This window comes from Marmota marmota, unplaced genomic scaffold, assembly GCF_001458135.2.
Source record: "Marmota marmota marmota unplaced genomic scaffold, marMar, whole genome shotgun sequence".
In the NCBI taxonomy this organism is placed as follows: domain Eukaryota; kingdom Metazoa; phylum Chordata; class Mammalia; order Rodentia; family Sciuridae; genus Marmota; species Marmota marmota.
The window spans coordinates 27,089,921-27,102,722 of NW_026000142.1; the positions used below are offsets into that span (position 1 = coordinate 27,089,921).

Sequence of the window (12,802 nt, forward strand, 5' to 3'; positions counted from 1 at the left end):
AGGCTCTCTACTCACCTCACTGATTGTTTCTTTTGCTGAGAAGCTTTTAATTTTGAATCCATCCCATTTATTGATTCTTAATTTTAATTCTTGTGCTATTGGAGTCTAAGGAAGTCAGGGCCTAATCCAACATGATGGAGATTTGGGCCTACTTTTTCTTCTATTAGGTGCAGGGTGTCTGGTTTAATTCCTAGGTCCTTGATCCACTTTGAATTTTGTGCATGGTGAGAGAGAGGGGTTTAATTTCATTTTATTACATATGGATTTCCAGTTTTTCCAGCAACATTTGTTGAAAAGGCTATCTTTTCTCCAATGTATGTTTTTGGTGACTTTGTTTAATATAAGATAACTGTAATTATGTGGATTGTTTCTGTGTCCTCTATGCTGTACCTTTGGTCTACCAATCTTATTTTGGTGCCAATACCATGCCATTTTTTATACTATTGCTCTGTAGTATAGTTTAAGGTCTGGTATAGTGATGCCACCTGCTTTACTCTTCTTGCTAAGAATTGCTTTAGCTATTCTGGGTCTCTTATTTTTCCAGATGTATTTCATGACTTATTTTTCTATTTCTATGACATTGGGATTTTGACTGGAATTGCATTAAATCTGTATATTGCTTTTGGTAGTATGGTCATTTTGACAATATTAATTCTGCCTATCCAAGAACAAGGTAGATCTTTCCATCTTCTAAGGAAATAATTTAATTAATTTAATTTCTTTCTTTAGCATTCTGTAGTTTTCATTATAGAGGTTTTTCACCTCTTTCTTTAAGTTGATTCCCATGTATTTTATTTTTTTTTGAGGCTATTGTAAATTGGGTAATTTTCCTCATTATTCTATCAGATCATAATGGAATGAAACTAGAAAACAACGATAAAATAAAAAATAAAAGCTACTCCAACACCTGGAGAGTAAATAATATGCTACTGAATGAACAATGAGTTGCAAAAGACATCAAGGAGGAGATTAAAAAATTAAATGAGAACACTGATACAACATATCAAAATCTCTGGGACACTATTAAGGCAGTACTAAGAGGAAAGTTAATTGCATGGTGTTCATTCCTTAAAAGAAGAAAAAGTCAACAAATAAATGACCTAACATTACATCTCAAAGCCCTAGAAAAAGAAGAACAAACCAACACAAAAATTAGTAGAAGACAGAAAATAATTAAAATCAGAGCTAAAACCAATGAAATTGAAACAAAAGAAACAACTGAAAAAGTTGACAAAACAAAAAGTTGGTTCTTTGGAAAAAAATAAATAAAACTGACAAACCCTTAGCCATGCTAATGAAGAGAAGGAGACAGAAAACTCAGATTACTAACATACGTGATAAAAAAGAAAACATCACAACAGACACTATAGAAATATAAAAGATAATCAGAAATTATTCAAAAAACTTGTACTTCAATAAAATAGAAAATATTGAAGACATCGAAAAATTTCTAGAGTCATATAATTTGCACAAATTGAATCAGGATGATATACACAATTTACACAGATCAATTTCAAGTGATAAAATAGAAGATACCATCAGAAGCCTACCAACCAAGAAAGACCAGGATCAGATGGATACACAGCTGAGTTCTATAAGATCTTTAATGAAGAAATAATACCAATACTCCTCAAATTATTTTGTGAAATAGAAAAAAAGGGAGCACTTCCAAACTCATTTTATGAGACTATTCCTGATTCCAAAACCAGGAAAAGACGCATCAAAGAAAGAAAACTTCAAATCAATATCTCTAATGAACATAGATGCAAAAATTCTCAATAAAATTCTGGCAAATCGATACAAAAACATACCAAAAAGATCATGCACCACGATCAAGTGGGATTCATCCCAGGGATACAAGGTTAGTTCAGCATATGGAAATCAATAAATGGAATTCATCACATCAATAGACTTAAAGATAAGAATCATATGATCATCTCAATAGATGCAGAAAAAAGCATTTGACAAAATACAGTACCCCTTCATGTTCAAAACATTAGAAAAACTAGGGATAACAGGAACATAACTCAACATCATAAAAGCTATCTATGCTAAACTCCAGGCCAACTTCATTCTAAATGGAGAAAAATTGAAAGCATTCCCTCTAAAACTGGAACAAGACAGGGATGCCTCTTTCACTACTACTATTTAACATAGGTCTTAAAACACTGGCCAGAGCAATTAGACAGACGAAAGAAATGAAAGGGATACAGATAGGAAAATAAGAACTCAAATTAGCACTATTTGCCAAGGATATGATTCTATACCTAGAAGACCAAAAAATTCCACCAGAAAACTTCTAGAATAAATGAATTCAGCAAAGTAGCAGGATATAAAATCAATACCCATAAGTCAAAGGCATTTCTGTATATCAGTGACAAATCCCCTGAAAGGGAAATGAGGAAAACTACCCCAAGCATGTAGATTTCATAAATAAACTTTCTTAATTAAGTAGCCATGGAATAAGCTGAACCATGGCCCTTGTCACTTGAGGGTGAAATGGTTTCTGGTCCAAGGGTGTGCGGAAAGGGAAGAGAAGGGAAATGAAGGAGGGAGGGAGGGAGGGAGGGAGGAAGGAAAATTATTTGTAAAGCAGGCATGCCCTGAGTCCAGGTCTGTAAGAAGAGGGCAGCTAATTGGAGCTGGGTCAAAGAGAAAGGAGCAACTCCTTGAAAATTTTTGAAGCAGGGTAGAGACTCAATCTACTCTGATAAGTCTGGAGATAACTTTGATATAAATGTCAGTAAAATCATTTAAGGAAGACGCCATGAAATAAGGTCCTTGGAGTCCCTGCTGAACTTATTATATCATTAAACAGCTAACTCTGGGCAAGATGACAGTGTTAATGGATAATGTACTACTCAAAGGAGTTTAGCATCTCATCGCTTAATCAATAGTGATTTTGCCAATCACTATTTTTGGAGATAATATTATTGAACTTTTAATAAGAGGAATTTTAGGTAGAATGAAGACTTTCTGGCAAGGAACTCTTTAAACTTAATCGTGGTATGGATATTAACAAGTGATTAATATGGTGTCTGGCCAAGAACACCCAAGATATCCAGTAATAGCCCAATTGTACCATTAATTACTCAGTTCTATTGCAGGGTTCCTAGATTAGTGTGTGTGTGTGTGTGTATGCATGTGCACACACACAAAGAAACGTAAGCAAGGCAGAATTTATATTTACTTGGGCCTTGTTCCCAAATCTCAATGCAAAATTCTAATTATAGCTAGATCTCTAGAAAATCTCTTTATCTAAGTCAGGACAGCAACAAGTCCTAATTTGTCTTCTGCTACAATGCCTGCCTGTCTCTATCAACAAGAAGCAGGTAGAGACTTGGCCCTAATGCCTAGAAGAAGGCAGGCTTGTTCTATGCATTTCTTTGTCTAAAGAGGTCAGACTACCACTTTTTAGTCTTCTTAGAAGCTCTGTCCTGGCTCAGTTCCAGCAGGAAAAAGGCCTAGAGCGCTTTGATTACATCTTTGTCTAGCAATGGAAGACAGTCCTCACTGCAGAGTGACTGGAAGAGTTCCAGTGTTTGAAATTGAAAGGCTCGAAGAACATCTGTCTTTATGTCCAATATCTAAAAGAGGGTACTGTTTGTCAGTCAGGGGGCTCCTGAAATACTTGGCCTCAAAACTTCAACTACAGAAATGGTAAGGCCTGACTGCTTGCAGCTGTTTGGGGCAATCTCTAGGGGCTGCAGAGCAGCTTCCTTTTCCACTTAGATCCTTAAGTGGAACTGGAAATGCACAGTGTCTGTGGACTATTTTAGTCAGCTTTTTCATAGCATGTCCAAAATATCTGACAAGAACAACTTAAAGGAGAGAAAGCTTATTTTGGCCCATGGTCTCAGAAGTTTTAGTCCAAAGTCAGTTGACTCCATTGCCCAAGGTAAGGTGAACATCATGGGAGAAGGGTTCAGCAGAGGAAAGCTGCTTAGCTCATGGTGAGGTCAGGTAACAGAAAGAGAAAAGGGAACCAGGGAAGGGGCCACGGATAAAACCAACCCTTCCAGGGTATGACCCTCGTGACCCACCTCCTCCAGCCACACCCCATTTGCCTACAGTTACTTCCCAGTCAGTCCATGCAAACTAAAATGGACTGATTAGGTTATTGCTCTCAAAAATCTAGTCATTTTACCTCTGAATACTCCCACATTAACAGGAGCTTTTGGGGGATACCTCACATCCAAACCATAATATGGACCCTTCAAAACAAGAGACAAAATCTCTAGTCCCTTATTTGTTGTTTGCTCTTGCCAGGGCCAGTGTTGTTCCCTCAACTAAGGTGTTTTGTTTGTATGGGTGAAATGGAACCTTTGGCTTCTAGGAAAGAAGAAATTTTTCTTATTTGGGAAGAGGCTCAATAATTGAATCCATTTTTTAACATGAAAATATGTTTGCAGTCCTTAAAATGCAGTCACAGCTTCCAGAAGAAATGGCTTTATCAACAAATTTCCCCATACTCACTATAATCTGGAAACACTACACTAACTTTGCAAAACAAGAAGCTTGGCTCATCCCAGTGTTTTTAAACCAGAAGAGGAGCAAACTTTTGTTGGTCAATGAGCAAACTAGCTAGCTATAGTTCTTTTGCAAGAGAGCACCCACCATAAGATATAACTGTCATTCTACAAACCCCAGGGTCTGAAAAGGCTCCCCCACTATTGGATTACTATTTTTATACCACAGATACCAACAAATTAACCCTGGCTTAAAGCTGACTGAGGAACTATATGACCTGATATTTTATAAACATTGTCAAAGCTGGGCGTGGTAGAGCATGCGTGTAATCCCAGCGGAGGCCGAGGCAGGAGGATTGTGAGTTCAAAGCCAGCCTCAGCAAAACTGAAGCACTAAGCCACTAAGTAAGATCCTGTCTCTAAATAAAATACAAAAATAGGGCTGGGGGTGTGGCTCAGTGGTGACGTGCTCCTGAGTTTAATCCCTGGTACCCCCCAAAATAAACATCATCAAACTTAGCAATAATTGTACTTATCCTCACACCAGCTATATAGAACCCTCAAAAACTGTTGCTCTTATGAAACTAAAAGTAACATATAATTTAGTCAACTACCTGGAGATCCTTTACTCTCTAAAACAAACATTTCCTTTTCTTATAGCCAAGGCCTCTGTTGTCTCTAACTATAGTACTCTGGTACTACAATCAGTGTCAGTGGTGTTGAATCAAATGAACAACTGTGAACTACTGTATGTGTGTCCAGAGCTGATCCAAAGGACAAGGGTCAGGAGGGAATTGGAAACAGGGACCTAAGAATGCCTCTTCTAGACCAGCAAACCAGCAGAAGTCAAGAGAGTTAAAAGGACTTTCACACTCAGTGTCAGCTGCTGAAATCTCTTCCTTTGGCTGTTAATGCTAGGTTTCACAGAGAGACAAAGAAATTATGGCCTTAAATAATTTACTATTTTTTTAAACCAAAGAAAAATAACAAAGTTCAAAATTATAAACAATGCCATGAGGTTCTATATTAGAAAGAAATTAATTATATGATTAACTTCCTAAAGAAGTTCAGAGAAGGAACGCATTGGGTCGAATCTTTATACAAGAGGCTAGATTGGCTTGGAGTTTGATGGATAAAGTTTAGACAGGTAGAGATGGGATGAAGGTTAACAACGAAGTTCTGCTGCTTGGGATAGTATCTCCCCCCTTTGAAACTGGTGATGCCAATGTATTATGCCTCAATTTACTCCAACACTTGGTATTTTGTTTTGGTAAGTCTTTGGAGGGAAATCTTGCAGAAGATATATGAAGAGGTACAGTAATCTCAATTCCATAGAATTGAAAAAAAAGAAATATCAGAAGAATATGGGGAAAGCAAAAGATACAAGCTTATTCTTTTTATATAATAATGTTTTACTTAGAGGACATATAAAGGTTTATATAAGATGTTTAAAATAGAATAGCTCCTTTAAAAAGATTTTTTAAATTAACAGTATAAAACCTTATTTTTGACCATAATTTACCATCTTCATACTTTGAGAATAAATATTAAGAAACGACACTTGTTTGCCAAGTTTTAGCACAAGAAGATGGTAGTTTTGAACTAGAAATTAGTATATAACAATTACTTTTACTCAAATTATTCTTTAAATTTATATAAATCGTGTGTGAGTGCAAGAATGTTAGCCAAAAAGCAATGTGGTAAGAGGCAGAATTAGCAATGCTTTGGTTGTCTCCTTGTTGAGTTTGGTTATGATTAAAAGCATTTTAAACTAACATATCTCTGCTTTTTCCATTTTCATTGCCCTATCTGAACTCATATGGACATTTAGTACAAATTTAACTCCAAGGTGTGGTAATACCAGCTCATATCAATGACTCAGTTACTTTTGCAATTAATAATTCAATGTAACAGACTGCAATAGTAGTGGGGAAAGTAGGCCCTTAATGGGTGAACATCATAGTTACTCATTTCTAATCCAATACAAGTGAACAATTATTCATTGCCTTTTTAGTACTGGCCTTGTAATTTGAACCAATTTCCTAGGAAAGTCCTCTGTCCTCAAAATGGCTTTGATATACCTTTGTTTCTGATGCTTTCCTCCTCCATCCCTCCCTTCCTTCCTTCCTTCCCCAAGAAAGACAGTTATTTTTAATTATTTGGCTGTGGACTCTTTTGAGTCACAGCCCTTCTTCTCAGGGAAATATGTATTTGAAACAAAACTACGTGGACTTTCAGAGACCCTCATGGACCTCCCTGAAGTTAGTTCATTCAGGTATCCAACAAGGATCTGTGAACTCTGGGTTAAGAGCTTCTGCTCTGGTGCCTGGTCTGCCTTCACAGGTTGGCTGGTTAGGTTACTCCCTTATTAGAAACCCTGGATATACCAGGAGAGGGCTTGTTCAAGAGCTCTCTAAATAGAGTGACCTTAGTGTTCCCATTCCATGGCCGTGTGGTCTTCTTACCCACTCACTGTGTACTCTGAACAGGCTGAACCAGACCTGCTTAGGCTCTGGGATCCTGGTTATCAGCCCAGTTATCCAGAAAGGCAAGAGAGCTCTGAAGTGAATTCAACTTGTGACAAAGTTCTCTTAATTCCAAATGTGGTCTAGTTGAAAATGGTATACTAGGAATTAACTTGCTAACACTAATCATTGTTATTCCAGGGAGGCAGCTCACAAAATGTCATCTGTAGTCCAGCATCAGGAATACAGCTGCAGTGATCCTCCAAGTTGGTTTGGCTATGACGGTGGTGGCAATCCTCTTAATGTTCAATATACAAAACCATTTAAAGGTGTCCCAGAGGTGACAGTGAAAGACTCAGAGTACAGTAGTACTGAAGAGGAAGTATGACCTTCAGCCTCAAGCAGGAAAAACCAAAAAAAAAAAACCAAAAAAACAAAAAAAAAACAAAAAAAACCCCAAAATTTAGAACCTAGCAACCTTTCTTCACTTGATGAAAGTATCTTTTCTAGCTGGATCTCAGTAACAATGTAAACAAGCAGCAAGTCATCTTCTGATTCTTATCCCACCTACAAATGTTTCTAAATATATTGGTTTTTCTGTCTAAATAATCATGATCCCTAAATTTAATTTAATCAAACCAATAATTTTGACATTATCAAGTTTAAGGTTCTATTATAGGAAACAACCCTGAGAGATGTAAATTTTTTGAAAAGAATTTTTAAATTTGTCTCTAGATAAGCAAGGATGGCCATATAAGTCAAAATAAAAATTTGAGCCAGGACAATGACTTTAAGGATCTGTGAAGCTTTATTATAAAAGATAGACATCCATTTTCAAAGGAAAAGGGGCTCTTTTTTTTTTGTGATTTCCAGGTATTTTACAACAAAACAGAACTAAATACAAATTAGCTCTGGATTCATTTAAACACTTTAATAGGGGAAATTAAATAGAAGCAAAAATTGTCTATGAACAGAAAAGTTATAATTCCTATAATGTCTCAGAAACATCTTTTTAATCAAGTTTGCACTATGGAGGAATTTTAAAACCAAACTGTGTCAAAAAAGATGTTCCCTCAATTTTTGCTAGGAGGTATGGGCTGTTAATTGCATACACTGATATTGACAGAGTCCAGGAGAAAGCACAGCTCTGTTCTGACTGCTACATACAGGCTGCATCAGTGATATTAGACAGTTTTTTTTTAAACTTTCCTATTTCCTCAATAATTTCCCTCTTAAATGGGGTTATTCCCTGTCTTCTTGTTTACCTTAAGTTTGAAATAAATATAAAAACTTAAAGATATGAAAGTTATTTTGGAAAGTTTTAAAAGGGATGTACAAGCATTATTATAGGGTACTCTGTGTTAGCTAATATTATGGTTTCGATATTAGGTGTTCCCAAAAAACTCATGTGTGAGACAATGCAGGAAGGCTTAGAGGTAAAATGATTGGGTTAAGAACATCTTAACCTAATCAGTGTGTTCATCCTCTGATAGGAATTAAGTGGGTGGTAACTGTAGGCAGGTAGGGTATGGCTGGAGGAGGTAGGTCATTTAGGGCATACCTCTGGGGTCAACATTTGTCCTTGTTTAGCGAAGCTCTTTCTCTCCCTGCTTCCTGTGGTGATGTCTTGAGTTGCTTCCCTCTACCACATTCTTCTGCTGTGATGTTCTGTTTCACTTAAGCCCTGAGAAATGGAGCCAGTGGTCTATGGACTGAGATCTCTGAAATTGTGAACCCCCAAATAAACTTTTCCCCCCTCTAAAACTGTTCTTCTTAGGTCCTTTGGTCACAGCTGAGAAAAAGCTGACTAAAATAGCTAATCTCCCCCCACCCTTTTTTTGGTACCAGGGATTGAACTCAGGCGCACTCAAACACTGAGCCACATTCCCAGCCCTGTTTTGTATTTTATTTTAGAGACAGGATCTCACTGAGTTTCTTAGGGCCTCTCTAAGTTGCTGAGGCTGGCTTTGAACTTGGGATCCTCCTGCCTCAGCCCCCTTAGCCCCTGTGCTACCACACCCAGCTTCTCCCTCATTTTTGAAAGGGCTTTTCTTTCTACCTGATTTTTAAAAAATTCCTTTTTCCTTTGGTGCCGCAGTCCGGCTGCAGCAAAATAACCGGGGGGTGACGAACAACTTGTGTACATTGATACAGCAGGAATGGGAGCCGTTTATTATAGGACAACAGAGGTATTTATACATTTTACACAACTTATCTTAATTAGCATAAACTCGATACAGCAGTCAACCAATAAGGACTCTCCACACTTAACCACTCGCTGGCGTTACTTCACAAACCACTCCCTCTGGCAAAATGTTTACATTTTGTTTACAGACTCTAACATTTGCCAGGCGCCATCCTGACTTGTTTACAGACTCAGGGGTGCTATATCCCTAGTCCTTAATTTTTAAATTTGAGACAGGGTCTCACTAAGTTACTGAGGCTGGCCTTGAACTTTTGATGCTCCTGCCTAAGCCTCCTGAGGGCTGGGATTATGGGTGTGTGTCACCTCTACTTGGCTTTTTAAAATAAGTAGTGGAAAGGTTCCTGGGAGTGGACAGCAAAGGAATCAAATAAGTAGAAAATCTTAAGACCTGAGCCAAGATGATTATGGTAGGAGTGAAATTTTCAACTAAATTTGGAAATTTTTGGCAGTTGCATAAAAATTAGCTTCAGAAGTCTAACCCCTAGATGTCTCATGCACACAACTGTAGAAGAGTCAGTTGGTTTCCAAAGGAGTACCTGCATGGGTAAGACCAGGCCAAGGAAAAATATATCCTGTTATGTTTTCTAGAAACCCAACAGGTTACTTTATAGGCAAAGCTTGCTCCCAAACTCTGTAATACCTTCCTTGAAACAAGAACAAGAGACCCATTCATTCATTCTGGTGAGATAAATGTAGAGGTACAGAATTGAAAGAAAAGGGGTAGGTGTTAGAAAAAATGAGCCATGCAAGGGAACCATATGTACAATGCCATAATAATAATAACTATAGTAGACTGAATTATAGTCATGACCTTCTGCTTGTTGTTGGCTAATTTCATCAACTTTATTTTTAGACATGAAAATGTTTATATAATTCCATGAGGGTGAAAAAAGTTTATAAAAATTGCCTTACTGCCTCACATTTTCCTCTCCTGACAGTTTAACACACACACACACAATCACCTCAAATATACCAGCATATGAATATCTTTCAAACTTATACAAATTCTGGTTTCATGAAGACTGAACTAAAAGAAGACATTAAGATATCCCACAAAGTTGAATTTATTTCAAAAATAAGAAGTTAGCTGGGCACGGTGGTGCATGCATATAATCCCAGCAGATCGGGAGGCTGAGATAGGAGGATCACAAGTTTAAAGCCAGCCTCAGCAATGGTGAGGCACTAAGCAACTCAGTGAGACCCTATCTCTAAATAAAATACAAAATAGGGCTGGGGATGAAGCTCAGTGGTTGAGTGCCTGAGTTCAATCCCTGGTACCCCCCCCCAAAAAAACAAGAAGTTAAAAACAGAACTTTAAAGAAATGAAATAGTAACAAAAAGGAGATTATTCTAAATTTCAGAATTTAAAAATAGTTATTAAAATTTAGTATTTAAAAGTTGATTTATCCTAGTCATAAAAATATAATCCAATAAACAGATCTATTCAGTATTGTATAATTTAAATGTTCTAAGAATAAAGTTGAAAAGAAATGAATTTCATAAAATAACTTTATAAAGTACACCATTATAAAATTGAAAATCTATCTTCATACATCAGGCAATAAAATAACTTTTTTTCTCCTAACTAGTTATATATTACATTACACAAAAGATATTAAGAATCAATAGCAACTGCTTCACAATTATAAGATTTTATTTACAACTTAAATTTCCAATGATGTTTAAGAGATATTCAGTAGAAAACCTGTCACATGAGAGCTATAGTACAAAGAATTCTAAGATAAATACCCTTCATGACTGATGCATTTGCATAATCTCTTCACCTTGAGTGGAAATGGAAACTCTTGATTATGCTGAAATTTCACTCCCATGATCATGTGACATATGATAAAATACAAATTATTCTGGGTGGGCCTGAACTCATCTTTGAAAGTCGAGATTTCTCAACTTTTAAAAAATAAGTCAGACACTCAAGCATGAGAAGGACTCAAGTGTGTCACTGCTGGCTTGAAGATGATGAGTGCCACACAAGCAGGTTGAGTGTAGCCTCTAGAAGCTTAGAGTGATTGCTAGCAGACAGCCAGCAAGAAAATGGATATTTTAGTCATATATTCATAATGAACTGGATTTTACCTATCATCTAAATGAATCTGGAAGTAGATTTCTCCTCAGAGACTCCATATAAGAAGTTAGCCTTGCTAACACCTTGATTCTGGCCCTTTGATATCCTGAGCAGAGTAGTCAGCCATCTGGGCTCCTGACCTACAGAACTGTGATCTGATGAGTGAGTATTAATTTAAGCTGCTAAATTTGTGCTACAGTGGTTCCCCCTTATCTGAGGTTTTGCTTTCCATGGTTTCGGTTACCTCTGGTTGATGACAATTCCAGAAATAAATAATTTATAAGTTAAAAAAAAAAGTCTGGTAAAATCTATGGTAAGATTGATTGTTTCAGCCTGGGGTTGTAGCTCAGCGGTAGAGCGCTTGCCTGGCACACATGAGGCACTGGGTTTGCTTCTCAGCACCACATAAAAATAAAATAAAGGTATTGTGTCCACCTACAACTAAAAATATATTAAGAAAACAGAATAAATGTTTCACCTGTGAAAGTGTGAAGAAGGAAAAAGAAGCTAGTTTTGCTGTTGCAACTCAAACTGCTCAAGTTAGAGCTATAATGCACAAATGCTTAATTAAGATAACAAAGGCATTAAATTTGCATATGTATTTGTAAGAAATAACATGGTATACATAAAATTTGGTACTGTCCATGGCACCCACTTGTGGGGTTTTGGAACATATCCCTTGAGAATAAGGGGAGACTACTGTTATTTGTTACACAGCAATAGAAAATGAATATGGTGGCTAAGTAAGTATTTTGAAAAGTCCCCCAATCCCAAACTATTTACCACTATTAATTCCTAATGCCACTGTTTTCAGCATTTATACGAACAGTGGAAGTTGCATTTTTGTAGTCACAGTTTGCTGATCATTATTTTAATGGCACAAGTACAGATCAAGCCATTCTTAGTCTTGCAGTTTCAGGGACTGAAACCAGCTTTGACTTCTAAAACTTACAGTGCCTTTTGGGGCAGCAACATTAATCCATTTTTCATGTTTGCTTGCTTGATTCATGAGTCCTGAAATAGAAAATTGCATAAAGTTATATCTTAATGGGCAAGAATAATATATAAGCACACAAATCTTACCATATAGCTCTAAAACCAATACTTTAGAATGCCAAAAATCTTAACAAGTAGTTTGAGTTGAGAAAGAGCCGCAAAGAGGTTATGTGGGCTTGCTCTCCTTTCATTTTCTTAGAACAATTGAGAGGCAGCTGCTCTGTTTTTACTTGTATCATTTTTATTTTATTTTATTTTTTTATAATTTTTTTTATTGGTTGTTGAAAAACATTATAAAGCTCTTGACATATCATATTTCATACATTAGATTCAAGTTGGTTATGAACTCCCAATTTTACCCCAAATACAGATTGCAGAATCATATCGGTTACACATCCACATTTTTACATAATGCCCTATTAGTAACTGTTGTATTCTGCTACCTTTCCTATCCTCTACCATCCCCCCTCCCTCCCCTCCCATCTTCTCTCTCTACCCCATCCACTGTAATTCATATTTCTCCTTGTTTATTTTCCCATTCCCCTCACAACCTCTTATATGTAATTTTGTATAACAATGAGGG

The 12,802-nt window shown here is 36.7% G+C and overlaps 2 protein-coding genes across 4 annotated transcripts in view; one reads left to right on the top strand and one right to left on the bottom strand.

Moving 5' to 3' along the window:
• Fbxl13 (F-box and leucine rich repeat protein 13) overlaps positions 1-7,672 on the top strand; it is a 195,833-nt gene extending 188,161 nt beyond the window's left edge. Inside the window, exon 21 of the mRNA XM_015488382.2 lies at positions 7,136-7,672. Within this exon, the coding sequence (XP_015343868.1) occupies positions 7,136-7,322 (187 nt within the window). The 3' untranslated portion in view covers positions 7,323-7,672. The remainder of the gene's footprint in view (positions 1-7,135) is intronic.
• Positions 7,673-7,723: 51 nt separating this feature from the next.
• Fam185a (family with sequence similarity 185 member A) overlaps positions 7,724-12,802 on the bottom strand; it is a 59,686-nt gene continuing 54,607 nt past the window's right edge. For 2 of the 3 annotated variants that reach the window (XM_048786201.1, XM_015488388.2), the window contains one exon: positions 10,777-12,237. In XM_048786201.1, the coding sequence (XP_048642158.1) occupies positions 12,125-12,237 (113 nt within the window). In that variant the 3' untranslated portion in view covers positions 10,777-12,124. Of the gene's footprint in view, positions 8,619-10,776; positions 12,238-12,802 lie in introns of those variants that run through there. The other variant, XM_048786200.1, reaches the window with a different exon arrangement.